Source organism: Lepisosteus oculatus, chromosome 5 (assembly GCF_040954835.1).
Source record: "Lepisosteus oculatus isolate fLepOcu1 chromosome 5, fLepOcu1.hap2, whole genome shotgun sequence".
Classification (NCBI taxonomy): Eukaryota; Metazoa; Chordata; class Actinopteri; order Semionotiformes; family Lepisosteidae; genus Lepisosteus; species Lepisosteus oculatus.
Genome location: NC_090700.1, coordinates 16341188 through 16368675, shown reverse-complemented (window position 1 = coordinate 16368675; position 27488 = coordinate 16341188). Strand labels below are relative to the sequence as shown.

The following is a 27488-nucleotide window of genomic DNA, read 5'->3' as shown; positions in this document are numbered from 1 at the left end:
GTCAGTTCCGCTCGGTGTCTTCAGGCAGAAGGGGGGCGAATAACAGCAACAAGAAGTCGGAGGTGGAGAGGGGGGGGCAGCTGGCCAGTCATGCAATAAAACAATATATAACAAGATACTAATTATTAACAGGTACTTTTGTACCTTTTCTATTATCGCCGCGTTGAGGAAAACAGCCGGAAACAATTGGCTTCCACCAGCTTGCCGTCTAATTCAGAAGACGGATTCACACACTGGTAAGAATAGCATTACTTTATATATATATAGCTCATCTGATTTTTTACAAGCTGCACTGAGCATGTTGGCAATGCAGGTCTTGGACGATTTGACACATTAAAGAGGTTGCAGTAACATATAAAGGTATTGCACATATAAAGGTGCTACTTGCACATCGGCTTTTTTTGTGGGCCTCTCCAGACTGACACCGAAACCTGGAATTGTGACCCTAGTTAAACTGGATCGTTGTGGTAGCAGAAAGACATGAATTCAGGTTGAGTTCCCAGAACAAAATTCACATATTTTGTCTCCTTTGCGCTGCAGTATGCATATGTAGGACGGCACTGGGCGCTCGTCCGTTACGTTAAATTCCCTGTAACTGTACAGCTCTGTTTAATGCTTCATTGAGAGAAACTGTATGGTGGATTTAAATCGCAAGGTACCATGGTTGCTACATGATTTTTTCACGCCCGGCTCGGTTTTGTTTCTGTTATCCACCTGCAGTTGCACTTACTGGAGCCGTGGTATCCGCTGAGCAAGGTGACAACGGACAAAGCGTTCTTGTTGTGCAAATATATACTAATTTCGCATCGAAAAACAAATCGACGAGTGACAGCTGTTTCAGAGCACAAAGGACTTAGGTATTTCTTGTATGCACAAGCGTTTTCTTTTTATTAGCTCAGACTTGATAGCACTTAGAATGCATAATGCTGGTAAAACAAGCACTATACTTTGAAGGCTTGTTGAATTCTTGAATTTCACCGGTCACTCGCATCTCGTGTCGAGTTACAAATGTGCGCCTGCCTATTGAGTGGCTGTCGTCCGAGGCCTGTTGTGCTTTTGTGGCGTTGGTGTGTTGGCGTTTTTGGTGTTGACAGTGTGAGAAACTCCTTCTTCGTGCTTGCACTGCAAGTTATCTGTTGAAATAATTTAGTCAGTCCTGAGAGGTTGCTAGTTGCACCTGAAAAATTAGGACACCATGTGCTGCACAGATCGGGCGGCGCTTGTTGATATAAGTTATATATTATAACCAAGCTTATTAATTTTCGTATCTCATGTTCTATGAACCAGGTAGTTTATACAGTGTACGTGAAGTGTGTTTGCGTTTCCTGTATAGAGACTTACCAAAAGCACTGGTAATTATGTGGTGATGTGGCCTTCAACTGGGATGGCTTTGCATGTTACATTTGCTGCCCGAAGACCGGTTTTGACGGTGACGCCGGTGAATTAAGTGACTATAAAGTCCCAAACTGGATTTTTTTTGTGTTGATGGTACCACTGAAATGATACAGTATAAATTCATACCCATCTAGTGATTGAAGGTGAATTTATACTTTTGACTTGCTTACCTATGCAGTATTCATACAGTACCTGCCCGTTTTCTCCTTCTTCAGCAGTTATCAATGTCTTTGATTTCTCTTTCCTTCAGTGATTTGAATACTTACTGTACATAACCCACTCTGGTCAGTGTAGGCTTATTTTGTACTTGTTTATTGAAACTTTTTCTCAGAGCACATTTCTCAGATCCACACCACTGTGTGTTAATTTGAAACTACTGTGGCTATACATTATACATTTTTACTTGGCCATAGGCACTCTAAAACACCTTCCTGAAGGTAGCAGTTGGAAATGGAATAAAGAGGATGGGAGGGGTCATCAATGATTAGCTGAACTTTCCTTTGAACAGCAGTATAATAAAGCTCTTAAAACTGTTTCTGTGGTTGACCAGTTATTTTACTAGCAATATTAACAATTCTGTCCAGTTTCTCTTTACTCTTAATGCTCAGGCTGCCATACCACACTGTGATAACAAAAGTAAGGATGCTTTCTACTAACATTTTATAAATCCTCTCTAAAACATTTTGACTCAACTAAAACCCTTTCAATTTCTTAAAAATGCAATTAGTATTTAATACAAAGTTTAAATGTTCATCTATTACTGTTCCTAGGTATTTGAAACACTGAACAACCATTATAGTTGAAAGCATTTACTGTCACAAGTTGCCAGTTATTTGATTATATCAACTTTGACCTTATTTATTTTTCCAAGTTTCCTGCCTAATACTAAATAGAAACATAAGTGTTTTTGTGATGTTTTTCATATTAAAAAAGAATATAACTATAATAGTTAATAATAATAATATTTTTATAGTTCTATCTATGTTAGGACTTAGACCTATATGAAGGTCATATACTGTATGTCTAAATATGTTAAACCATGACATTTTAAGGGGTGTACTTTTTCGTCATACTGTAAGTTATAACTACATACTGTAGGTTCGTTCATGTTGAATTCAGGATACAGCGCCTAGTTGTTTGTTTGACACTAACATTTGCAAGTAAAAGCACAACGATAGGTTTACAGTAGTTACAGTTTTGCTTCAGGCAGTTGTGCCTTGTGGTGTTTCATATTTGAGAACTGAAGGCACAAACCTGCTGGGGTACATTGTCACTCTTCATTGATCAGGTCACTTAAAGACTTCTTTGTGCCCAGTATTTAATCATTATTAGTGCTTCATGAGAAATGAGTGTAGGGGGTGGGGGTGGGGTTACCTAGAGGTAAAATGAATGGGAGTTTAAATTTGCTGGTGTAAGAGGAGTCAGTGACCCTCTTGCAGCAACCTCCTATGTCTCCTGATGTGTTGAGCAGGCGATTTCAAAGATCACAGACTCAGGCAACTTTATTTTAAACCTCCAGCACATAATGTAATATGTATGTCATAGGTCTGTGAATCTACAGGGGAATCTTCAGATCTTTGAGAACTTTAAAACTGCTGGGGGATTTCAAGTGTTACAAGAGTAACACTAATGAGAGGTTCAAGAGTGACACGGAGGGGAAGGAGGTGGGAAAGTGATGGAGAGGTCTGTGGTTTGGGAGGAAGTGAAAATAAAGGTTAGACTTTGAGAGGTTGGGTTTAATTTAATGAGAGTGCATCCTGGAAGAGAAGGCGGTGAGACAGGCCGTTATGGGTGGAAATCTGATGGTAAATGAGAAGAAAAGAGGAAGAACTGAGCATCACTAGCATACAAATTACAAAAAGCTGAGGGGCGAAATGAGAAGGGTCAGGTTTTGGGATTCAAGACAGATCTTTGAGGGACATCAAAAGGTAAGAGGGAGCAGAGAACAAGTCTTGCCAGCAGACCTGGTGCAATCAGTGAGGGAGGAGTAGGACGATGTCAGAACAGTGCTAGAATGTTAGGTCATTGAAGGCTGATTGGAAAACGGCCTGATCCCAAGTGGCAGAAGCAACGGAGAAATCGATGAGCTGGTGGTACATCATCATGGCCAGCAGCCATATCACCCTGTAACTCACAACTGGCAACCCACTGAAGCTCAGCAGGTGTGAGCCTGGTCAGTTCCTGGATGGGAGATCTCCTGGGAGAAACTAAGGTTGTATCTGGAAGAGGTGTTAGTGGGGCCTGCAGGGGGCACTCACCCTGAGGTCTATGTGGGTCCTAATGCCCCAGTATAGTGACGGGGACACTATACTGTAAAAAAGGTGCCATCCTTAGGATGAGACGTAAAACCGAGGTCCTGACTATCTGTGGTCATTAAAAATCCCAGGGCTTTTCTTTAAAAGAGTAGGGGTGTAACTGTGGTGTCCTGGCCAAATTTACCATTGGACCATACCAATCATGGCCTCCTAATAATCCCCATCTATAAATTGGCTTCATTACTCTTTTCTCCTCCCCGCTAATAGCTGATGTGTGGTGAGCGCTCTGGTTCACAATGGCTGCTGTCATATCATCCAGGTGGGGGCTGCTCATTGGTGGTGGTGGAGGGGAGTCCCCATTACCTGTAAAGCGCTTTGAGTGGAGTGTCTAGAAAAGCGCTAAATAAGTGTAAGCAATTATTATCATCTCAAAACTTTTAGAGCATAACTTCTTAGAGTTCCTCCAGTGGTATTCTGAGCTCAGCAATGTTTTTTTGGTTTCACTTGTATCTCCTCTGCAGACCTCCAAAATGACAGACAGCATTATGAGCAAAGCTGCTACGATGGAAATCCCAATAAACAGCAACGGAGACACAGGGACCCTCACTGAGGATGACAGCCTGGAACAGGTGTGTGAGAGCTTTTCCTTTATAGCATCGATGGTGGAGATCACATGCCTGTCTTCCAATTTCGTTTCTCCTGTCTTTCCCTTGTTTGCATTCTGTCCTTGTCATTGTTTGCATATTTTTTTTATCCTTTTTAAGCAGTGTTGGGAAGTTGCAAATCAAAGAGGTTTTACCAGTTGCCTTTAAAGAGACCATTTGGATTAAAATTGCCTTTTGAAAATAGTCCCATAATTTATTGCAATTAAAGAGAAAAAAAAAATCTAAATTTCTGTACTGTCCCTATTGCTTGTTTTTCTTTGTGTGGGTAGACAAGGGTGACAGTCGAGACTGAGGATCCTTTCTAAGCAGAATTTAGAAACTTATGATCTGTTGATTAGAAAATGAAGAAAGCTTTTTTATTTTATGTTGTCTGTATTCATTTAAACATACAAAGTAGATTCACAATGTAGGTGACCTGGCTTTTTGAAAAGATTATTTGATTAACATTGATGTAACAGTGGAAGAGCAGGTTGTGCTTAGAATTTAACTGAATTTTCTGCAGCAATATCCTGTTCTCACACAATGTGACAATGTAAAGTTTTCATTGGCACTTATTAGATGAACCATCCAGACACTAAGTATGGAGTCAGTGTGTGGTCTGGTTTTGCAGAGTCAACTCAGGGGTAGAGTTTTAAAGATAAGAAGTTTTCTAGGAGATAGTCTTAGTTGCATTTGCAATTAGTCTTTTAAAGCTATAAGCTGGGAGACATCCTCATATATTTCCAGACTCTACATTGTTACACTTTTAGTGAGCAATCCCGTAGTTAAACAATTGGCTGTGGACACAGGAGTAAGACAACGCCTAGTAAGTTACATAGTAAGTTGAATAAAGAATTCTCCTGCATGTAGATCCGGTATGAAAACATTCTTTAGTTATTTGCTTAGTTAAGTAACACTAGGGCGAGGGTGTTACATCTGAATTTATTAAAGTTTAAGCAGAATTAGTGGCCTGTTTAGGTATGTATAGTCGGGTAAATTAAGGTCAGCTTAATGGGAATCATTTTTATCCAATTCTCTAACGGAAGGCAGGAGGTAAGAGGAAAATGTGAAGCAGGGGTAGAGAACCCCGGTCCCCTAGTTCAGGTTTTACTTGTGGTTTTCATTCTATGTGACTTGAATGATATAATTGAAGAGTGAGAAAATCTCTTCTGTTCCCAAGTCAGGTGTTAAATGAAATATCTCTGCAGCCTGCAGAAACTCAGCACTCTGGGACTATGGCTGGCTACAACTCTTTGAAACAGATGTTGGACTTGTTTTGTTTTACCACAACACTAGCTTCCCAGTTTTCATAGCTTTGATGTTGACAGTTTAGATAAAAACCTCAGATAAAACATATCATTTAAAAATTGTTCATCCTAGCAATGCATGATTCACTATACAGGGGTTTGGGTTAGCTGGCTTAAAAGGAGTGTCGCCCACTGTTACAACACTGCTACTTCTATGTAAGTAGCCTGATCTTCCTTGAACAAAAGTTCATTAATGAAATGGTCATTCTCCTTGACGCTGTCAGTACATACAGTTGTGAAATGGTAAAGCACAGAATGTGACTTCATTTTCTACTTGAAAGGCACAGCAAAGGGTAATCACTATATTTCATGGTTTAAGTGTAAAGTGGTATTTTGGCAGCGTCTAACCATTTTTCAGTCATTCCAGTACAGAAATATTATAAACATCAAGGTGATTATATACTTTTTTATATTCTAATATACCAAAACTCAAAAACTTTGATTGGAAATACGACACAAGCTGAATAATGTATCCTCAAAATACAGTGTCTTCAAAGGTGTCATTTTTTAAATTTGTACAATTTCATTGTGCAAAAATATACTCAATGTAATGAAAACCCAGCTGAGGTCTGGAATGCTACATTATTCTTAGAGAGTAAACCATATGTTAACTTGCAAATGCTATAGCTGTTTTCCTTGTGTGCATTTTCACTGTTGTGTTTTTATCTGTGCTGTTTAGAACATATATTCCAGTAATAAACAGGTTTTTTTTTCCCTGAACGGTGATATTAAAGCTATTTGAGCTTTAGTAGCTTTACCATAGGTCCTGACCTTAAGACTTGTAAACTTTTTTTCCCCCCGGTTTAAGATATATAGAGACAGGAGTTCAGAATTATTTGAGCCAATTTAACACAACATATTGACGTTAGGCTGTTCCAGTTTAGACTTCTTTAATCTTTATTTTTTTCCCTGAACAATTTGGTGCAAGGTTTGTTGTACATTCATTGCTGTTTTTCTTGGTGTTCTTGGGAAATTCTACTGCTGACCTCTGGAGGGGTGTACCTTGAAGAGACAGCAGCAAAGGAACACCAGAACCCTAGGTTTAATCTCTTCATCCTTGAGCCCGTAAATAAGGGGGGCCAGGACCCTGGGAACATCGAAGCACAGCAAATTGAAAAGCCTCATGAGGTGTGTCCCACTGACACTCTGGTACATCGTCCTGTATAGAACAGGATAGAAATGGAAAGCCATATAGAGCAGCATCTGGATGGCGTGTAGCAGGATAGTCTTCTGAGCCCGGACTGCTGAACCCTTCTCTTTTGTGCTGGCCTTTACGATCACATTGCCAATGCGCAGGTAGGCGAAGATGATCATCGTCAGCAGGAAGGAAATGCAGAAGGCGTGGCCGAAATATCGAACTACAAGCGCCTCCTTTTCAAAATTAGATCCGTAAACCTTTGACTCTGAATGGCAAATCATGCCAAGTTCATAATTTACCTCTTCAGTGGAGAGATTCGTCAAGATGACGTGTATCATAACAAGGCAGCCGGACAGAATGCCATTGCCCATGATCACCAGGTTTACCCTGTGGGGACTCAGGAGGATGGCACACTTCAGGGGATAGCAAATTGCTATGTAGCGTTCTATGACCATCCACGCCAGGCTGAGGGTAGCATTGTTGAAGCAAAATTTACAGAGCATGAGGAGGATCTGGCATGGCACTACTGTGATGAGGATGTTATAGTGGCCTAGTAGCAGCAGCCCTCGGGAGCAAAGGATCAGCATCATGTCGCTGCACAGCATAGCTACCAGGAAAGGAAAGCGTGGCTCCTCTTGCCAGGCAGGCCTACCCACGGTCACAGCTAGGAGCACACCCACGTTGCAGTAGCAGGCTGAACCAGAGAAGGCCAGAACTATAACCGGCCACAAGTCCTTAGTTACAGACACACCAGGAGGAAAGTCTGTAGAATTTCCAGGATAGCTTGTGTTTTGCATCTTATGTGTGTTTAATTTTTTTTTAATCATGGAGAAAGTAGATGAAACAAAATCTGTAAGAAAAATAGAAGGCAATGTGAATTACAAAGCCAAAATCAGAGTGTGAAAGCTACGCTGGATCAAAATTGGTTAATTCTAATATTTCTTTTCCAGTTTTTTTGTAAGAATGCTTGTGGCCCCATGCGCTGATACTGTGGTCAGCTACGTTGAGAGAGTGTATCTTTAAATTGGTAACAGCATGTTTAAATGTTATAATTCCAACACCATCAGCAGACTCATGGTTTTTAGGGAAACATAAAGAGGATTAGAAATGGAATGGTGTTTGATGGCTGCTTTATTATTGCATCAGATCTCATGCTTTTTTTTCCCTTTGTTAACATTATTGAATACATTTTAAATACAAGAGGGTTTTCAATTTAAAATATAGATCAGCTCTTTACTATGTATTGGGATTTTTATGGAATTGATAACAGACTTACTTCAAACAGTTTTGTTAATGATTTGAGGTTGGCTATTAAAAGTAACTTAAATTCTGCTACTTTTTAGCAGATGAAGGGCTTAGAATATATCTATTTATTTCTTCAGTGGAGATTAGTAATTGATCTGGAAACCCTGTTTTAACTTATGCTTTAAGGTGGAAACATGACATCTTTCCATTTTATAGATTGCAGAACAATGTCATTTTCATTTTCCGTTACTTTGCTTTTTATGTTTTCTTTTCTTCTCATTTCCTTTTGTTTTTACACAGGCGGCACAGATTCAGTGGCGCTTAGATGAGAAGGTAGGGAATTCCAGTCTTTCAGGGTTCTGCACTGTAGAAAGACCGAGAGTGGAGAGCCTTAGTTTGCAAAACTGCTCTTTTCTGTAGAGCTTGCTCTACAGCTGGGGGGTAGCATGGGTGTGCAGTGGGAAAAAGAACACAGGGGACTTTCACTAACCTTGTCTGAAGTTGTATTACTTACCTTTGGGCCCCATTTAGCAAGAGCTTGGGACATCTTTTCTTCCCTGAAAAGTTAAAACTGTGAGCTTTTCTAATCTGCTGCTTTTCCAATTTAAGCTGGACGTGCATAGAAAGAAACACACTTATCATTAACGTTCATTAAAAACAATATGGAACTAACCTGCTTGTTGCCTCATTGGCACTTAGGTTTGTTGTTCTTTTGGCCCAATGGTGTATTCTATTTTGGAAAACCTGATATTATGAACAGCAGTGTTTGCTGTGCTTTAAAGGGTTTTCCATATGGTGAGTGAACACCCCATTAATTCTTTGGGGGAAATCTGTGTTTACCCTGGTCACTTCCAGCTTGGGAGGTTAGCAGTAACAACCAACTCCGTTGGTACAGCCGATGGTAATGGGTGATGTTCCAATGGAGTTGGATTTTCCTTACAACACGTGTGTCTGCATCTGTGTGTATCCAGCTAGTATTTTCCTTGTTGATGTTATGTGTAAGATGTTCATGAGCCATGTGTTTAGAAGATTGCTATGGCAGCTCATACATCCTCATTTTACTGCAACCGAGCACTATTCATATGAATTGCTCTCATACAAGATTATTTCTAAGTATTAAGACATTTATCTTACAGGCTCTAAAAACTACTGTGGTTAGCCTTTCCTGTTTTTCCTTCTGATATGAACTTAACTCAAGATGTTAATTAGCAAGAGCACCATTTGCCATCATCACAAACTTATTCTGGGCTCTGAACTGAAGAATCTGGTGTTGGGAGAACAGATCACATTTGTCTGTATTTATCTCTTAAAAGGATTTCCGCAAGCAGTAAGCTAAATTTTCATTCATCCATTGTTTATTATAGTTTAGTCTTTTTAACAAGCTATTGATAAGATTTTCTGTGATTTCACCTGCTGTGATTTTAAGGCGATGGCAGTATTTCATTTTCAAATATTGACACTTTAGTCAATAATTACTCTTTATTTTAGAGAGGAATAACCTTCTTTATTAAATCAATGTATAAATTGTAAATTCCCCATGCTTAACATTTCTTCATCCCCTAGATACTGTATACATTTTGTTAATGTGCTAGTTCACATTTTGAGATCTTTCTCTCATAAAGTATAATTTAGAGATTCTACAGATCTGTCTATGCACATTGGTAAGCCAGGGATTAGTCAATGAGCATGAGTAACATTGTCCTCCTACAGAAAGTGAATCACTGTTACTATATGACATTTTATTCCTGCCGAGTACTTTTCTTGTAGGTATTGGAGTTGAATACATACATATTGGCACCCTGTGTTTAAAACAGATTTATTTCCCAAGAAATTCATTGTAATAAATACCAGTTTTAGTAGCCATTCACACTAGCAAATAGGTAAGATGGTCTGGCGAATTAAGCTCTATTATTATATCATTAATATGAAGAATTTCAATGTGCAATTCTGCAACAGTGTAAGCAGCAGTGAAATGCTGAGGGGTGAGGTTATAATATGCTGCCTAGAATTTATTTCAGTTTATCTGCATTAACGGTGATCTTCTTAGCTGCAGAATAGTAGTTAACATTGCTGCCTCACAGCACTGTGGCCCTGGGTTCAAATCTGGACCTGGGATGCTGTCTGTGTGGAGTTTGTACAGTATGTTCTCCCTATGTTCACGTGGTTTCATTCCACAGTGCAAAGGCTTACTGGAAGTTTATTTGGATTCTGGAACATTAGCCTTAGGTGTGAGTTTGTGCATGTTTGTGACTGCTCTTTTGTCCCATCTTGGGTGTACCCTGCCTTGCACCCTTTGCACGGGTAGCAAGGTAGTTGCCTGGGATAGGTGTCTCATCATTCATTTTTAAAATGATAAAACTTCCAGAGATATTGTAAGATATATTGATAAACATTATAATTAAATGCTTTTTTGTTGTAATTCAAGTAACAGAAAAACAAACTCACCTTTTCTTAGTGCTGCAAACAGTCTGGTCTTTAGTTTTCCAGCTTCTGCCCCGCTCAGCAGTTTGAAAGACTATATATACTTTTGGAAATGTCAGTTCCTGACCTTCCACACACAATTACTGATTAAACCCATGCCCTTATATTAATCCCATGTGAAAAGTTTCACAAACATGTTTACTCTGTTGCAGTTACTCTTCCAATATTTTCACAAAGGTCTTCCTCTGTCAAGGGACCATTATTTGGCTGGGACATAATATTAATTAATATACTGTATATACTGTACTGAAAATAAAGTATACCTTTGTCATTCCAAGTCTCTCAGTGTTTTCACATGCTCATGATTTGAAGCATTTCTTCCTCCTACATAATAAGATACGTTTTTGTGATATAACTTAATACTCAACTCGTATTGATTCTTTGAAGTTTTAGCTTTATTTTCTCTTTGTTCATTCAAATTTACTTTAAAATGAAAAGATAACAGCAAGCAGTTTTAAGTTAATTTTATTACACCGTGGCCAAATGTTTTTAGAAATCCACTTCAGATTTCTTCTAAGAGTTATCAGATGTATATCTGTAGATACTGTTAATGAGATCTGATGGAATTTGACTGAAGTTCATGTTATCTAATTTGACTTGATTGCCTACACTTTTTGTACAGGAGTGGGGCAAGATTCCAGATTAAAAATTGTTTCTGCGGTCAATGTAATTTTCCCTAAAGCTGGGTAGGCTTCTGCTCACATTTTATTATTTTACCTGGAAACAGTTGTAATTGGTATGTACTGTTCATATTACTGTGAGCATCTAATTTCAATTGGAAATGTTTGTGGCTTAAAAATGTAATTTTTTTTAAACCGTCCAAATGACTCAAATGTTCTTGTCATTTTATTTAGCTATGTTTTTGATTTCTTGGACCTTCGGCTTTGAATTCTAAAAATTGAGAAAAGTGAGAGGTTTATTGTTGTGCAGTATATACTTAGTGGCAGACCAATGAATTCAAAGCTCTACAGTATTTGTTTTCCCTTGAGTTTACCGTCTTTGTTTCTTAACACAGGACTTGCAGCAGGTGATGGTATCAGGACCCAACCTCAATGAGACCAGCATTGTTTCGGGAGGTTATGGAGGCACAGCAGAGGGAATCATACCCACCAGCTCCATCAAAGGTAAAACTCCTGGCTGACAGATTGATAACCATGTCTTTCATTTGGCAATTAACGTCATTACACTAATACTGAATTGCCTTTTTTTTCCAGCGTACATTAAATTGAACAGGACTCGAAGCTGTGCTAAATTAACAACTTGCGTCTCCACTAAAATAAGCAAGCGCTACCTTGCCTGGCTTCTTACAAAGTTTATTCAATATAGTGACTGGGAGTTGAAAAGGAAAAGAAGGGAGGTACCATGGGTACCAGAGTAGAGCAGTTGTTGGAATTGGTGCTTTGCAGCACTGGGGCCACGAGTTCTATTCCTGGGGTGCTATCTGTGTGCAGTTTGTAAGCTCTCCCTGTTATTGAGTGGATTTTCTCCGGGTGCTCTGGTTTCCTGCCACTGTACTCTATGTGAAGACAAGCTGGTAGGTGCACTGGCTTCTGGGAAAATTGGCCCTCGGTATGAGTCTGTGTGTATTTGTGTCTGTGTACTGTATGCCCTGCAATGGACTGGTGTCCCATCCAAGGTGTATCCTGCTTTGCACACATTGCTTGGTAGGATGGGCTTCACCTCACCCGCAACCCTGTGTTTTGTGCGGTTTGAAAATGGATGAATGGGAGGTACAGTACACTATACATGTTTTACTGTGTAAATATTAACAGTGTGGTAATATTGATTGTAAGTGCTTCAGGTGAAGGCATCAAAGATAATTGTCATCAAGCTCCATCTATTTTATGCTACAGTGGTTAAGTAAAGAAAGCTCGTTCAATTAATATGTTAAGCTAATTGCACCACTCTCGGGAAAAGGTTTTTCCATTTTGGTTTACTTAAGCTTTTAATTAATTGTCTCTAGGCTTTCTAATTTAATCTAGGCTCAATACAAAGTGTATAACTACAGCAATTGTTTGAAATGTCAGTTCCTTTCTTCTGAAGCTTGATCACTACTTTAAAGACTTACCAACATGAAATACCGAAACAATGGAACTCTAGCTGTTTGACAGCTGTTTATGAATATGGAATTAATCCTTTTAAAATTTCCTTTGTAAATCCTTTGCTTATCCAGGCCGTGGAGACATTGTCATAGTGTATAATGATTTTGTGAAGTCAGTTTAATAGATAATTTTAAAATTCTTGTTTTTTTTTTGGTAAAAGTAAATTCACAGCTTCACATGGTGGCTTGTGGAAAATCTTACACAAGCTCGCTTGCCAAAACTCTCAAATTATTGTGGCTTTCTTTCCTTATCATTTATCAGTTTCTTCTCCTGTACTGTGCTTTTATCATGTTGTTATTTTCAGTTTGGAGAAGCAGGTATCTTTTCATCTTTGCTCCCTTTGTAGGTTCCGTGAAATACAGCATGTGTCAGTATGTTGAAGAAGTTTGTGTCTTCATACTGATTCAGTATACTGCTTGAGTGACTTGTTCCACTGCTGTAGATCAAGAGGTATATTTTTTTTAGCTATACTGCACATAAAGATATACCCATTTAGATGGGGCATGCAAAACTGTTTGAGGGTAATATGGGAAAACACTTGGATGAAGGCACTGAGTCACATTCAACATCTTGAGTGGGATATGGCTGCTATGAATCCTGTTTTTAAGTAGCATTTCCGCATGCATGCGCTCATTAACATTTTTTGATCTTCAAAATGCCAGTTGCTTACTCCTATGTAAAGATGTTCCCTGAATTTAGCATAGATTCAATGGTGGTACAGTATTAGGAGACCAAGAAGACTTAAAACATGTCCATGTGCTCCAATCTGATTCAGACCACTTTTTCTTAGGAATAAAAATCTAGTTCAAAAGCCACTTTGCAGGGGTACTTGAACAAAATTTGAATAATCTGAAAATAGCATGTGTGCGTTAGTAAGGGACAAAATTTAACCATGTAATTTTGGATCAGTCAGGTGCTGTAGAAGCTTCATTTAGGGGACAAAACTGAACCATGGATCAGTAGGCTTTTGATGCGTTACATGCAGAGTTTCGGTATCTTTTATAAGATGGGGCTAAAATGCCCGGTGATTAATACAGAAAGTGTAGCACATAGTATAAACTGAGAGACTATAATTAATTTGTGGATCTTACCCAGTGATTCTTTTTAAAAGAAACCCAGGTATCTCCTTCAATCTTCTCTGTGCCTGAGATTAATAGCTTAACATATTGTGTGATTTTTTTCGTTAGTGTCTAGAAGACAAAAATATTTCAAAATAAAGCTTGGAGTGTCAGATTTTATAGATTTTTACTACCTGCATGCACTTCTCTACCTTAGATATTATCTGACAAGTGTTTGCCAGTCTTGAATTTTCATCTAACCAACCTATTTGGATATTGATAAGAGACAGTAGAGCATCCAGTGGTATATTTGGTATAAAATAAGTTCAAAAAGCAATATGTGATTATGACCCTTGTATAATTAGCAAACTGGCCAGTTTGATGTTAAATTCAGCTTATCATAGCTGAAGTTCCAGGGGGCTCATTATGGAGATTTCTGAGTTGCATTGCTCTTTTCTGTTGTAGGAAAATATTGAGTTATAGAAACCTGGAGATGCCAAGGTGGAAACAACTTGTCAAATTCTTAGTATACAGGGCCTTTTTAACATTTAACTTAAGAACTAGGTTTTTATGTCCATTGTAAGACATTTTTGGAACACATTTTTGGGTGTTGTACTGTATTGTCCAAATAGTCATATAGCTTTGTGTAACTAAGCTCAGGGGTTAAACCCACTGCTTTTGTAATCATTTTTTCCCTATTTTATTGCAAAACCAGTTAAAAGTTGCTTGTTTTACAACAGTTTTCAGTGTTATTACAGATATTCTGGGAGGTTCTGTTATGCTTTTAATAGCAAAGTGCATTCATTTTGAAAAGTGTTCTGATCTTCCATTCACCACATAATTATTCTGTCAGTACGTTAATAGTTTTGTACAAATTCTTTTGTAGAGACACAGCATTTCAGACCAATTCATTTACAATTAATTTCTCAGTTCCGAGGGGCTTTTTTTTTTGCTGAGAAAATTGCTGGTGCTAAGTTTCTCTGAATTATTTTTTAGTAAGTTAATGGGTAATATTTTATATTAGGGTTTGTTTTACATTAATGAAATATATATCATTAATATATAAAGTGACATAAGTGATCATGTATAGTCTTTAATGTAATTAATTGTGTTAATAAATCCCTAATCCTGAAAGTATCCACAGCCATACACCTGTATTATGTATTATGTATTAAATTCTTGCTAGTTAACCATTATGAAGTGTTATTTTGCACCTCTGAGCTAAAGTGTAATCAGTTCATCATTTTTAAGAGACATAAAAATTGTTCTTTTGGTTCTCCACCTCTCACCACCATCTCAGATATACTTTGTCTTCTGATCAAGTATTACTTATTATAATTTTGCGTATAATCTTATTAAAAATAATTTCATATAATTAATCATTTGTTTTGATTCTGAACTGATTCTTGGGTGATTTGCAAGAATTCCAATTCAATCAATCAAAATACTGTAGCTTGACTCTCCAGTTACAGCTCACTTTAACGCTTAGGAAAACTACTTCAGATTTTTACTCAAAAGGGTTAAAACAGTAGGACATACACATCATCTGCAGTTAAATCGTTTTCTTAGATAAGGATTACAACATAGGCAGAACAGTTATGAGAACGTATTCTGATATTGCATCACAAAGATCAGTGTGCGCCTTTATTTTCTAAAGTGAAAAGAAGTTACAGTCTAAGAACTGTATATTGATAGCATGGATTATGGACTCCAGACCAGAAAATTGGCAGCGATTTTAAGATGCCGAAACCAGTACAGTGATGTGATTGCAGAATCGCCCCTTATAAAAAAAAACTGCTGCCCGTATCAGTTCACTGGTATGTTATTCCACTGGAGTGGTGGAGTGGTGGCACTGCGGCTAAGGATCTGCGCCTGTGGCTGGAAGGTTGCCGGTTCAAATCCCGTGGCCGGCAGAGGAATCCTACTCCGTTGGGCCCCTGAGCAAGGCCCTTAACCCCAACTGCTCTAGGGATGCCATATAAATAGCTGACCCTGCGCTCTGACCCCAGCTTCTCTATCCCCGTGTGTGCCTGTGTGTCTCATGGAGAGCAAGCTGGGGTATGCGAAAAGACGAATTCCTAATACAAGAAATTGTATATGGCTAATAAAGTGATCTTAAAGTTAATGAATAAATACGTGTTCCATAGGCCCTGGGATCCGCTACAACCCTACCATGCTGGGAAGACGCATCCTCCCTCTGGGACAAGGTGGCTCTTCTTGTCTGTTAACCCACTCACTCTCTCTCCCCCTTTATCTCCTGCACGGTGATGGTGAAGGGAGCTGCTGCTGAAGCTGCTGACTTGGCTTTTCCAGTAACTGGCAAATTCTTCCTGTTGTAAATCTCCTGCTGAACAGGTCTAATCCACTCCTCTTGGTGTCTGCAAAAGACCAGAATGTATTTTTGTGCCACAGCTTGAAAGCCCTGAATGAATAAATATAATAATCGCCGAACAGCCAGAATTCAAGCTGATGCATTTGCTTTAACACTATACATTTTCTTCTGTAGCACAGTGAAAATGCACTTCATATAAGATCATGCTTCCCTTGAACAAGCAGACTTCATTGAGAATGTAAAAGTTTAAACCAGTGTAATGCAGCATGTCGGTTATACTTCTTTCCATGCAGATGTGTGTCTGTGTATATTTTTTTAATTGCATGGGTTTGTACGTTTTCTTTTTCTAAGTACATAATGCAATTGATGATTGCAGTTGATTATCAAGTTGTTGCTAATATTACAAATAGGAGATCTATACCTGCAGGTAAGGGAATGTAAGTTACAGAATCAAGCAGGTAGTACAGCAGAGTGTTATCCATCTAACAATGTGAAGCCTGTTGATCTATTTTTATGTCAATTCAAAAATCTGCTGAAACAGTTCCTTGCCTACTCTTTACAAAACATTTTTTAGAAATTGTTTTTGTATACATTTTTTCTTTGCAACACATACATGGTCATTGTGACTTTGTGGAATCTGTCCCCTAATGTGTGTTGTACATGAATGTCATTATCACTGATGTTCACTCTGTAACTCATCTATGTTCCATTTTTTTTTTCATACCCTTCTCTTCACTCTGTCCCCCTTGTACCATTTTCATCTCTCCTACCACTCATGTTCCCTTCCCTTTTCTACCATGGACACTCTCCACTGTAATCCTTCCTTTCGACTAATCTGTCCATTTATTATCTAATGGCCCTGCATTTACCTCTCCTTGACAATGGCCTCTGTCACATTCCCATTTTATCTGGCCTATTTGCCTTCCTGGTTCATTGGCAAATGTTTTCCCAACCATCTCCTTATCTCCCACCCCTCCTCACCTGTTCATCCCACACCTGGATGGACTGCTGTCCAACTGGATGACTAAATCCAATCCGTCTTCTTGTTGCCTGGGCCCTTACCTCATCTAATTCACCACCAATCCCCCACCCTCCCACCACTGCCTGCCCATTTCAGACCTGCGTTTGAAATCCAGGGGTGCTCTCATCTCTCCTAGCCAGGCTGCAGCCAGTCGGATAGCCAGCCAGGGAGAGGCCTCTGCAGGTATTGAGGAGCCAAGCCCTGTCTCACACTCACTCCCTCCTTAATTCATTTACTTGTCCTCTCCTTCCCCATTTGATCATCATCTCATAGGTTGTCAAGGAGCTTAGCAAAGGCACCATGTGGATCTAGAATAAATTATGGATTCAAGCTAATACATTTTGTGCAAATTTTTTTTTTTAAGAATGACAACGCGTCTAAAGTCAAATCAATGATCTGCTGTAATACACGGGCTGTGATGTCCAAACACTTAGCTTCTTTTTTCCTCCAAGCAATCATCATTCTTACCTGAATCTTGATTCAGAATGATATTTTAACCATCTTGTTTGTATTATTTCCAATATTATTTTTATTAGCATGATCAAAGTTTTTATATTACTAGATAGAAACATAGTTTCATTTACACCTGAGGATGGATTCTCATTACACATAGCAAGCCGTTCCGTTGATAACTTGTTCCTTGTAAAATAAAGTGGCTTTTATGCTTATAGTATGTAGTAGTTTGCTTTCAAAACTTTTTAAATCACTGTACTGTTGTAATTGACTTGATTATTGTTTCCCTGGTTTGGAAATTAAAAGGGGAAACGTTTTCACTGAGCAACTGATTTCCTTTTAACAGACAAATACCAGTTTTCACATGGGTGTTCTACAAACAAGCAAACAAGGAATCCTCTGTAGACTGATTAGTTTAACTGGCTTAAGGTCACATCACAAAGGGCTGAGATAGGGAATGTCCTTTCATTATACAAATATCCCTGAATGTCAGCCTTCTGTGCCAAGAGTAAAGAAGGGATGTGCTGTTGTACTGGTCCTGCTTATTGTGAGTGACAAAGTCTATTCCTATAACTCTTTTTAGTGCCTAATTGTTAAAAATATATTCTGAGAGCTTACAAAAAGTTTTTGCGTTGTGTAAACCAAGCTGATACGTGTTATTAGCTTGTAGCCTCTTAGTGTTTTTGTTTTACTGCTTATGACTACAATAGTAATTAGATGTGTTATTGGTGATTTACATTTGACACTAAAATAGTTGAGAGAGAGAAAAAAAAATCTGTTGATGGTAACTGGTAAAAAATTCAGCAATTTGGAGATTTTTTAAATAAAAAAATAATACAATTCGGCCATTTTGGGTTCATTATGGGTGTCTGTTTCATTCTTTCTTGTCATCTTAAGCGTTCACTCCATTGTCTCTCATAGGTCCCAATATGCACCAGTCACACAGCAGCTCAGCAGTCACTGCTGAAGAAGCTACTCGTGGTGTGGCTGTGGAAAAGTTTGACATTGTCAAGAAGTGGGGCATCAACACCTACAAGGTATATTGAGGGGGCACTGGAATAGTTTAATTATTTGTTCACAACTTTGCATTAAGTGTTGTCAATAACCAGTCCCTTCATATGTCTAATATTTAAATCCCAGCTCGTCAAGTGGTAAACAGGTTGTTGTCCTAATGTGCTACTATAGAAAATATGTAAAAGGTACTATTTGATGCATCATTGTTTTGTTTGCATTCTTGTTTCTCTTAATAATAATAATAATAATAATTGCTTAAATTTTTATAGCGCTTTTCTGGACACTCCACTCAAAGCGCTTTACAAGTAATGGGGACACCCCTCCACCACCACCACCACCAATGTGCAGCATCCACCTGGATGATGCGACGGGAGCCATAGTGCGCCAGAACGCTCACCACACATCAGCTATCAGTGGGGAGGAGAGCAGAGAAATTAAGCCAATTTATAGAGGGGGATTGTTAGGAGGCCATGATTGATAAAGGCCGATGGGAAATTTGGCCAGGACGTCGGGGTACACCCCTACTCTTTTCGAGAAACACCCTGGGATTTTTTATGACCACAGAGAGTCAGGACCTCGGTTTTACGTCTCATCCGAAGGACGGCGCCTGTTTACAGTATAGTGTCCCCGTCACTACACTGGGGCATTAAGACCCACATGAGCCGCAGGGTTAGCGCCCCCTGCTGGCCCCACTAATGCCTCTTCACTAAAGATGACCTTTATTTTTCATATTTAAAAATGTTAATTGTTTTTTTATAAATGGCATCTGTAGCAAATTGTTTGCAATTTTACTGGAGCTAAGGTCGGCAAAGACTACAACAGAAAAATCAGAATTTTTAGATTCAGTATCTTGTTTGTACCCTTTCAGTTGTTCTGGCACCAATGGGGGACAGAAAATCTTTGGAGAGAACATTGTTGCATTGTCCTTTATTTAAAAGGAACCCTTTTGTCTCCTCTCATGCCGTGACTTCCTCTTGTTTATTCCCTGGCTCCACTCTACAGTGTACAAAGCAGATGATTTCTGAACGTTTTGGCCGTGGGTCACGGACAGTGGACCTGGAGCTCGAGGCTCAGATTGATGTGCTTCGAGACACGAAGCGCAAATACGAAAACATCCTGCGATTGGCCAGAGCTCTGACTAATCATTTCTACAGCATGGTGCAGACCCAGCGTGCACTGGGGGACACCTTCTCTGACCTCAGTCAGAAATCACCAGAGCTACAGGTAATATGCGGTTTCCCAGAAAATCACGGTTAAGCAAATGAAAAGGCAGTGTTTTTTTTTTATGAAGCATTGATAACTGACCTAAAAAAGTTGTTCACCACAAAATATAAAACTAATAAGAGTCCTTGGCTATGTATATTTGTTCAAAATATCTTTGGAAGCAAAATAAGGTTTTTCTTGTTAAAGGTAAATTAAAAGAATAGGCAAAATGTAACATTTGTTTGGCCTTAGTTCTTCAATATCACAAAAAGCATTGCATTTTTCAATTAAGATGATTTTACAGAAGACCGAACATCTGAGCTTCAGGTTTTCAAACAAGTTCATCAGAGTTTTTTTTGACAATTCTAAAAAAACGTGCTGCACTATTTACACCATTGTTAAATCTTTCTAATTTAAACTTTTTTAAACTGATGTTTTAAAATACGGCAGATTTCTTATGTTGTACTTCATAATGGTACATTCCCACCTATCTATTTGTTTGTGACATGCAGGATGAGTTTGGATATAATGCTGAAACACAGAAGCTGCTGTGTAAGAATGGAGAGACCCTCTTGGGTGCCATCAATTTCTTTGTCTCTAGTATCAACACTCTGGTCAACAAAACCATGGAGGACACTCTGATGACTGTCAAGATGTATGAGAATGCTAGGTAAGAGTATGCAGTTTAGAATAAAACCAAACATTTAAATACAAAGATGTAAATAATACAGATACAAAAGGAATGAACCATTTTTAAAAATACCATGCCATAAATTTAATTTTTTAAATGTTTTAATATCTAGAATACTAATGTTATTAAAAGAGGTATTTTTATGACTGAAGTGTTAAGGGTTAGTCCTAAAAAAATAATGAGCTGCTATTTAGGAGTATTTTGGGGTAGGGCTTCCTTTAAAGATTCTTAAAGTACAATTTTGAGTCCTGTCAGCCAAATGTCACCTGTTCAGCCTTGGGTCATGGTACTGACTGGCTGGAATAACCAAAGCATTATTTGTGTGAAAAGTCATAAGCTCACCAGTCTCTTTTTGTAGCTCAGATCAGTATTCATAGTCTTGGACAAGTGGAAGGACTGCAAAAACTGAAGAAACTTTAATTATTTATAGGGTCAGCAGTGGCAACAGTGCTGTAATGAGTGTAGGAAATCTGAAGAGACAACATCACACCCAGTAGTTGCCTGTAGTTACAATTTCTAGAATATGTAGGTTTGACAATTTCAAAGCTTGTGTAAAAGAACAGCGTGTTCAAATTTGCAACAATATAATAGCAGCAGCAGCTTGATGTAAGAAAGACTTCTTATTGGTACTAGGTTAGTATGAAAATGTGTTTTACATCATTGAAGGAACAAGTAAAGTTCTATTCCATGCTGAAAACAGAAGAAAAGAAACACGATGTTTCAGCTGTGGAGCCTTCTTCGGGTGTGGACACCCGAAGAAGGCTCCACAGCGGAAATGTTATTTCTTTTCTTCTCTTTTCAGCATGGAATGTACCTTGAACTACTTTACATCATTGAACACTTCAGTTAGCTCAGACCCAGTGTCTTAAAAACTGCCTCCTTTCTAAAGTCTGACTTTCCTATCCTAGACTGGAATTTGATGCGTACCGCGCTGACCTGGAGGAGCTGAACATGGGCCCTCGGGATGCTGTCACCCTGTCACGCATTGAGGCGGCACAGCAGCAGTTCCAAATCCACAAAGACAAGTACGAGCGGCTCCGGAGCGACGTCACCATCAAACTCAAATTCCTGGAGGAAAATAAGGTAAGCATTTTGCACCCGCCCCCCAGAACTGAAGAACTGCTAGTCTGAGTCAGACATAGATTCTTACTTAAAGACATTCATTTTCTAACCAAAGCATGCTCCGGGAAATCGGAGCTTGCTTGAGCCTGTTGTCTCGGCAAGCAACAGGAACAGGGTGGGGTACAACCTGCACATGATGCCAGTCCATTGCAGGGCAGACACGGACTTGCACGGACAACACCTAGGGACAGTTTTTCAAGAATCCAGTTCACCTGTCAGTACGTCTTTGAACTGTGGGAGGAAACTGGAGCTCCCAGAGGAAACCCAAGAAACCACAAGGAGTACTTACTGTACACTCCACTCAGATAGCACCCCAGGTCTGGAACTGAACCATGGACCCCAGCACTGCAAAGCAGCAGTGCTTACCACTCCGTCACTGTGCTGCCTGAAGGTTGTTAATTAAAATATCATTTCTATATTTTGAAACTGAATTTTCTTCTATATGAAGGGTAAATTTGTCAAGAATGTTCCATAAGAATTTTAAACTTAGATTTATAGACACTTGCACGGAGGTAGGAAAACTTAAAAGTAATAGTAAAGACAGAAACTGTGAGGCCTGTGCTTTGCACTGTTTGAGGTCAGGTTTTCTAGAACTGAGCTATCCCGCATATTAATAATTTCAATTCAATGTGCTCGATGTATTTTTTTATACTTTTTTGTAGGTGAAGGTGATGCACAAGCAACTCCTCCTGTTCCACAACGCCATCTCGGCCTACTTTGCAGGGAACCAGCAGCAGCTTGAACAGACCCTCAAGCAGTTCAATGTCAAGTTAAAGCCTCCCGGTGCAGACAAACCATCCTGGCTGGAGGAGCAGTGATGGTGCAGTTTTCCAGCCAACCGGACAGATGGACGGACAGACATACTGTTAGAAAGACCAATGGTGCAGGACCAGGAGAGGCCAGTGAGAGTGACAATGGGAGAGAACATGCTTGTCCCTTTCTTTTCCTTCCCTGTCTCTTCTTCTCTCTCTTTTTGTGTTTGAAGAACTTGGATGTTTTAATCGTTTAGAAACACTAACATTTCTTTCCTTTCAATGGGGAAAACGTCCTTAATATTATGTCCACCACCTTGAAAAAAACTTCAGAATGAAATCAACACAACATCATGGTCTTCAGTTTGCTACTATTTATTAGTGTCGCCTAATAAAAACCTATGATCTCTGTCTTTATGACTAGGTGACAAGCAAATTAGTTATTCACTATCTGAAGAAATGAAGTCCAATTTCTCAAGTTTAAAAGTTTACACTACTTCTGGGTTTCCAGCAAAAAGGGACTGTCCTTGTTAACCAGAAGGACTGTAGGTATCAGAAATGTGCATTTAAACAGTCTCCTGTTTAAAAAGGCTTCTTTTCAAATTAGAACCAAAAGGTTTAATGCACAACGGCAACATCCTCTCCATTTAAGTTTGTTTACAAGAAAAGTAGACAAAACCTAAGACCTAAAGAGAAGAAGATCTTGAATACAGAAAGAAGAAATGTTGAAAATACATAATGAAAAGTTAATGGTTAAAGCTGTTATTATTTCATATTTATTATTAAAACAGTAAATATATGGGGTTGCAGGACAGGGAAGGCTTTTTTTGTGAAGGCAAGTGCTGTTACTTTGCAGATTGTCAGAGAATGTTGTGGAAAATAATGCCACAGTGGGTACAGAGTTATACGGGAAAGAAAAGAGTTTGATTTGACAAATTCTGTCCTTTTGGAATTCACAAAATTAAGCAGAAACAAAGCTTGTTACTTGTAATGTAAGACACTCCAAAAAATTCAATGAATAAAAATCAAGAATACTGGTGTCTGTAGAATATGTCAAAAACTTTTTTCTTGTCCAAAGGTGATACAATCCATTTTCGATACAGTGCAATTCTGGTCCTTGAGACCACAGGCCACAGTCCTCCATGATTTATAGGTAGTTATTGATAGCTAGCTGCTTTAAACCTGGATAGATGGTCAGGTTCTTTAATTGGGTAATTTAATTTATTCAGCCTCAATAATGTGGATTATCATTTGACTATAGCACCTATGAGCCCTTGTGGAGAAGCAGGGTTTACCATGGTTATATTACTGTGGTCACAAATACTGTTAAACTGTAGATCTACTCAACTTCTTTTTAGCAGAAATTAGTAGGATATGTGTTTTTCACAAAGGGTTCTCTAGGAACAAAAGTTTTTAATGTCTAGTAATCTGTCTCCTACTTGTAGGAAAGTTGGATATCTTCAATGATCTGTGCCCCTTACTGACTACATAAGATTTTCAAAAGGAAAACTTAATTCTTAATTGCATCAGATTTTCTGGTACATTACTTAAGATTCAGAACCATTGTATATAGTAGTATCCCACATTTTATGACAAGGACGCACTAATGTAAAAAAAAAAACCATATGGGTTCCACAATTATTTGTTGACAACTTCACTTAAACCTGTAGAAACAGTGTATTCCAGTAGTTTTTCATGGCCTGGTAAGAACAGAACAAGAAAAAGAACGTAGTTGTAGACTAAATAAAAAGTGAGAAGATCGAAAGTGTGTATTGTCTTAGTTGTTTTAATTTGAGGACATATTTTTGTTCTTTTTGAGAGAACTGTAAAAAGGTCACTGCAGATGGCTCTGAGATAGTATGCTTTATATACTGTATTTCTCATAGCACTTCCAGACAGCTTTGGTAGCATCATGACAAATTTAAGTTCTTACACTACAGCCAAGAATCGTGGAAGTTAACGTGACACAGGGCTTTCAAGCTTCCATCTTTTCTTCTTAGCGAAATACCCTTGTTGGGTATCCCAGAAGTCACAGGCCAATGTTCAGCTTCAATGAAAATTTAACTCTTACCTTTTGGAGGGTACTGAAAAATGCATCAGTTGAGATATCACAGGACAGCATGCATTTGTTTAGCTCTGTAGCTCACCCTTTCCGCTAATGCTAAGACACCTTTTACAACTTTTTTTCAGGTCAGCCCTGGCTCACACTTCTGAAGTGTGAATGGCTGTCCTGAACTGACTTAAATTTAGGCTGCATTTTTGATCTGGCAATTGTAGTCCAAGGACCACATCCAATTCTGGGGTGCCGTTATTTTTAATACCAATGCCTTTCTTATTGCATAGGGTTTAACGACACTCTCAAATTTGCCAGCATGCAAAAACAATGCAGTATTGTACTTGTAAGTAAACAGTTTACTTAAGGGCTGCTTTAAAATGACATATATTAGTGACCAGTAAGCAAATGAAGCATAATGAGTTATTGATATTTTCACACCAGATATCACCCTTAAGGTATCACTTTAAATGTGTTAAGATTTTATCCAGGAATGCTTGGGTCCTTGTACTGTGTAATCCTAGGTTTACCGTTTTTTGTTCTGGGGTGTGGGTGCATATTAAGTTATCTTTAAACCACAGAGGAACATGGTTTTCAAGGACCAAAAGCTGAGTAATCTTATCATTAATTACTATTATAATGCTTTAAAGGTGACATTATGTTCAGGCAGCTTGGTGATTAATACTAGTATATAATTATACTCCTGTTTTGTCACAAGGTGGCAGTCTAATCTAAACAGTTTAGCTGGGGAGTTTCATTAACTCTCACTGATGACTGGCTTCCAATGTACTATAGATGGTCGTGCTATGAAATGGCTTATTGTTGCCCTGCAGCAACCTTTTTGTTGAAAGCTAAGTGTTTTCACAAAAACAGTTTTTTTTACATCAGGGCTGGGAGAGTTGATGTTATTTTGTCGTCCCTCTTCTCTAAATCGTGCCTGAGCAGTTAACATTGGATATTTGAGGCTTATGTTTTAGAAGACTTGCATACTTGCATTCCCAGCACAGGTTGGATACGTGTATGCAGACATGTATAACTGTGCAGCATGTATGTATTTATCCCCATTTTCCATGAGTGATATTTGGTGCGGTGTTCGCACACTAGTTTAAACATTGAAATGCGACATGTCAAAAGAAGTGGTTTGAGAATCCAAAAAAACCCTAAAAAGGTATGTAACTTCAGTTACTAGCCCCATGTGTCCAAAGTCTGTTCCAAATGTGCCAGCTCTTTTTTGCTGGACATTTTTTGTAATCTTGTTTTTCATTGTAATTTCATGGTTGACTCTTCTTATGTTGTTGAATAAGCTTTGTAGCCATCATGTGACCTATACATACAATGCAGTCATTGAGCACTTTTGTTGCCATTTGTATATTGAAATTGAAGTTTCTCCCTTAAACCTTTCAGTGTTTAGAGAACAGCATTTTCTTTTAATTTAAAAGTTATTATGCTATTGATTGTACGTATCCACTACTAACTAGGTACTGTTAAAGGCAAATAATAGTTAAAGCAAGGCCCTTGCAATTTGATGCAACACTGTGTGATTATGCCAAGATGCAAGAACTGTGCATTTGGCATAAGACTGGTGCCTACAAGATAGGCGGCAAGCAGCACAGACCCAGCATTTCATGTTCAGACAGTGTTTTAAATATGCTGCTAATTAGTCATTTACACCTTGAATGACTTGAATCACCCGAAAGCAACAAAGTTTCTAAATGACGGTATTGTAGAACATCATTTGGTAGAAGATGGCATTTTACTAAAACTAAATTTCACATTATGGTAAATGTTAAAAGGATTGTGCTAAATTTAAGCACAAAGTCCATATGAATTGTATATTCTGTGATGGGTCTTCAGATTCGCCTGTCTTTGAGAGCCTTCCACTTCATTTTAAGGTTGAACTAATGTGTTGTTGCTTCTTTGTTCCCAGGTTTTTGTAGGAGCAGCTTTGAAACGGAGCAAGGCAGAATTTCTGCTCTTTAAAGTTTCTTGTATGATTGCTGCATTTTGTAAAGTTGTACTTAGGAATTTGTGTACTTTGGGTGAAGCAATACTAATGGAAGGAAGTGCAGCTGTGAAGAAACTTCAGCACACAAATCCAATGTCTTTATGACTTGCCTTCCTTGAATATATATGGCACGTTGTCATAAGTTGAACAGTAAACATCATGGTTGTCCCCTTTTATGAATTTAACAATCAGGCTACTGTTCCCTTTTATGTCAATGTTCTTTTTTTGAAAGGCTGTATTTCCATTTGAATGTATTTCCATTTTTTCAATCTATTCCTTCAGGTAGTTCTTCCACAAATATGGTACACCAATTGCCCAACACTTGCCCATTCATTAAAAATCCATTGCTTTCTAGCCAGTTCTGGAGTCCATGTACATCCATCCAAGAAGATCCTTATTACTGAAGATCCCAACCAATTTATTTTCTGTCCATATAAAGGTTTGTGGATTTCCCCAGAATGTTAAAAAACTAAACCAGCAACTCTAAAGTTACATCTCAGCTTTTTAAGACAGAGAATGGAACAATGTTAAAGTTTCTACATTTAATAACATTTGTGATGAGCCAAACTTCTGAGGAATTCAGACTGATTGTCATATTCATAAAATGACAAAATGAACAATCCTGTTTTTTTAAAAAAGCTAGTTTGTCTGAAATCTTATTGTGTTCAAGTGCTGTTTATTTGTGTCCCCATAAGAGCAATACCAGCTAGATGTTTGGCCCTGATTAAAGGGTGTCCCTATATCTGTTTTCCTTTATCCAAAAACTTTCCTGAATCCCTGAAATATGATTATGAATACACATTCAGTTCTTGTATTAAAAATGAAAATCCTGATTCAAGTGTAATAGACACCAGACACTTCTTAGCTAGTTCTAGTTAGTAGCTAAAAAAATGAAAGGTTTATATATTAAATTTTATTTGCGTACAATCAATATTTTTTTTAGGCTGCTCTGTGATATTGTAGTGTATGAATGATTGTATATATGTAATGATATTTAAGGTAATAAAAAGTCTTGGGTTTTATGTGGTTTTGCTATTCTTCCTTGCTTTGTTCAGGAGTACAGCCACTGACTAATTGAACCTAGCAACAACAGGCACATAAGAATACAAAAAACTTCAATGTTACAATTATTTAAGAATAGGGATGAATTGTTAATATTACTGTATAAATGTGAAACTGATGATAAGAATTTGTATAAAATCAAATACTCTAATGTG

At 38.3% G+C, this 27488-nt stretch overlaps 1 protein-coding gene across 5 annotated transcripts; it reads left to right on the top strand.

Moving 5' to 3' along the window:
* On the top strand, positions 1-27488 carry arfip2b (ADP-ribosylation factor interacting protein 2b). 5 transcript variants are annotated; one of them, XM_069190177.1, is made up of 10 exons: positions 1-236; positions 4172-4279; positions 8285-8317; positions 11481-11589; positions 17075-17161; positions 18353-18468; positions 19448-19669; positions 20161-20318; positions 21248-21422; positions 22124-27488. In XM_069190177.1, the coding sequence occupies exons 2-10, from the start codon at positions 4181-4183 to the stop codon at positions 22277-22279; spliced, it is 1155 nt and encodes a 384-aa protein (XP_069046278.1). In that variant the 5' UTR covers positions 1-236; positions 4172-4180; the 3' UTR covers positions 22280-27488. The 5 variants fall into 5 exon arrangements, with proteins under 5 accessions (XP_069046278.1, XP_015197462.1, XP_069046279.1 ...); XM_015341976.2 differs by lacking the exon at positions 17075-17161 and adding an exon at positions 15773-15832; XM_069190178.1 differs by lacking the exon at positions 8285-8317.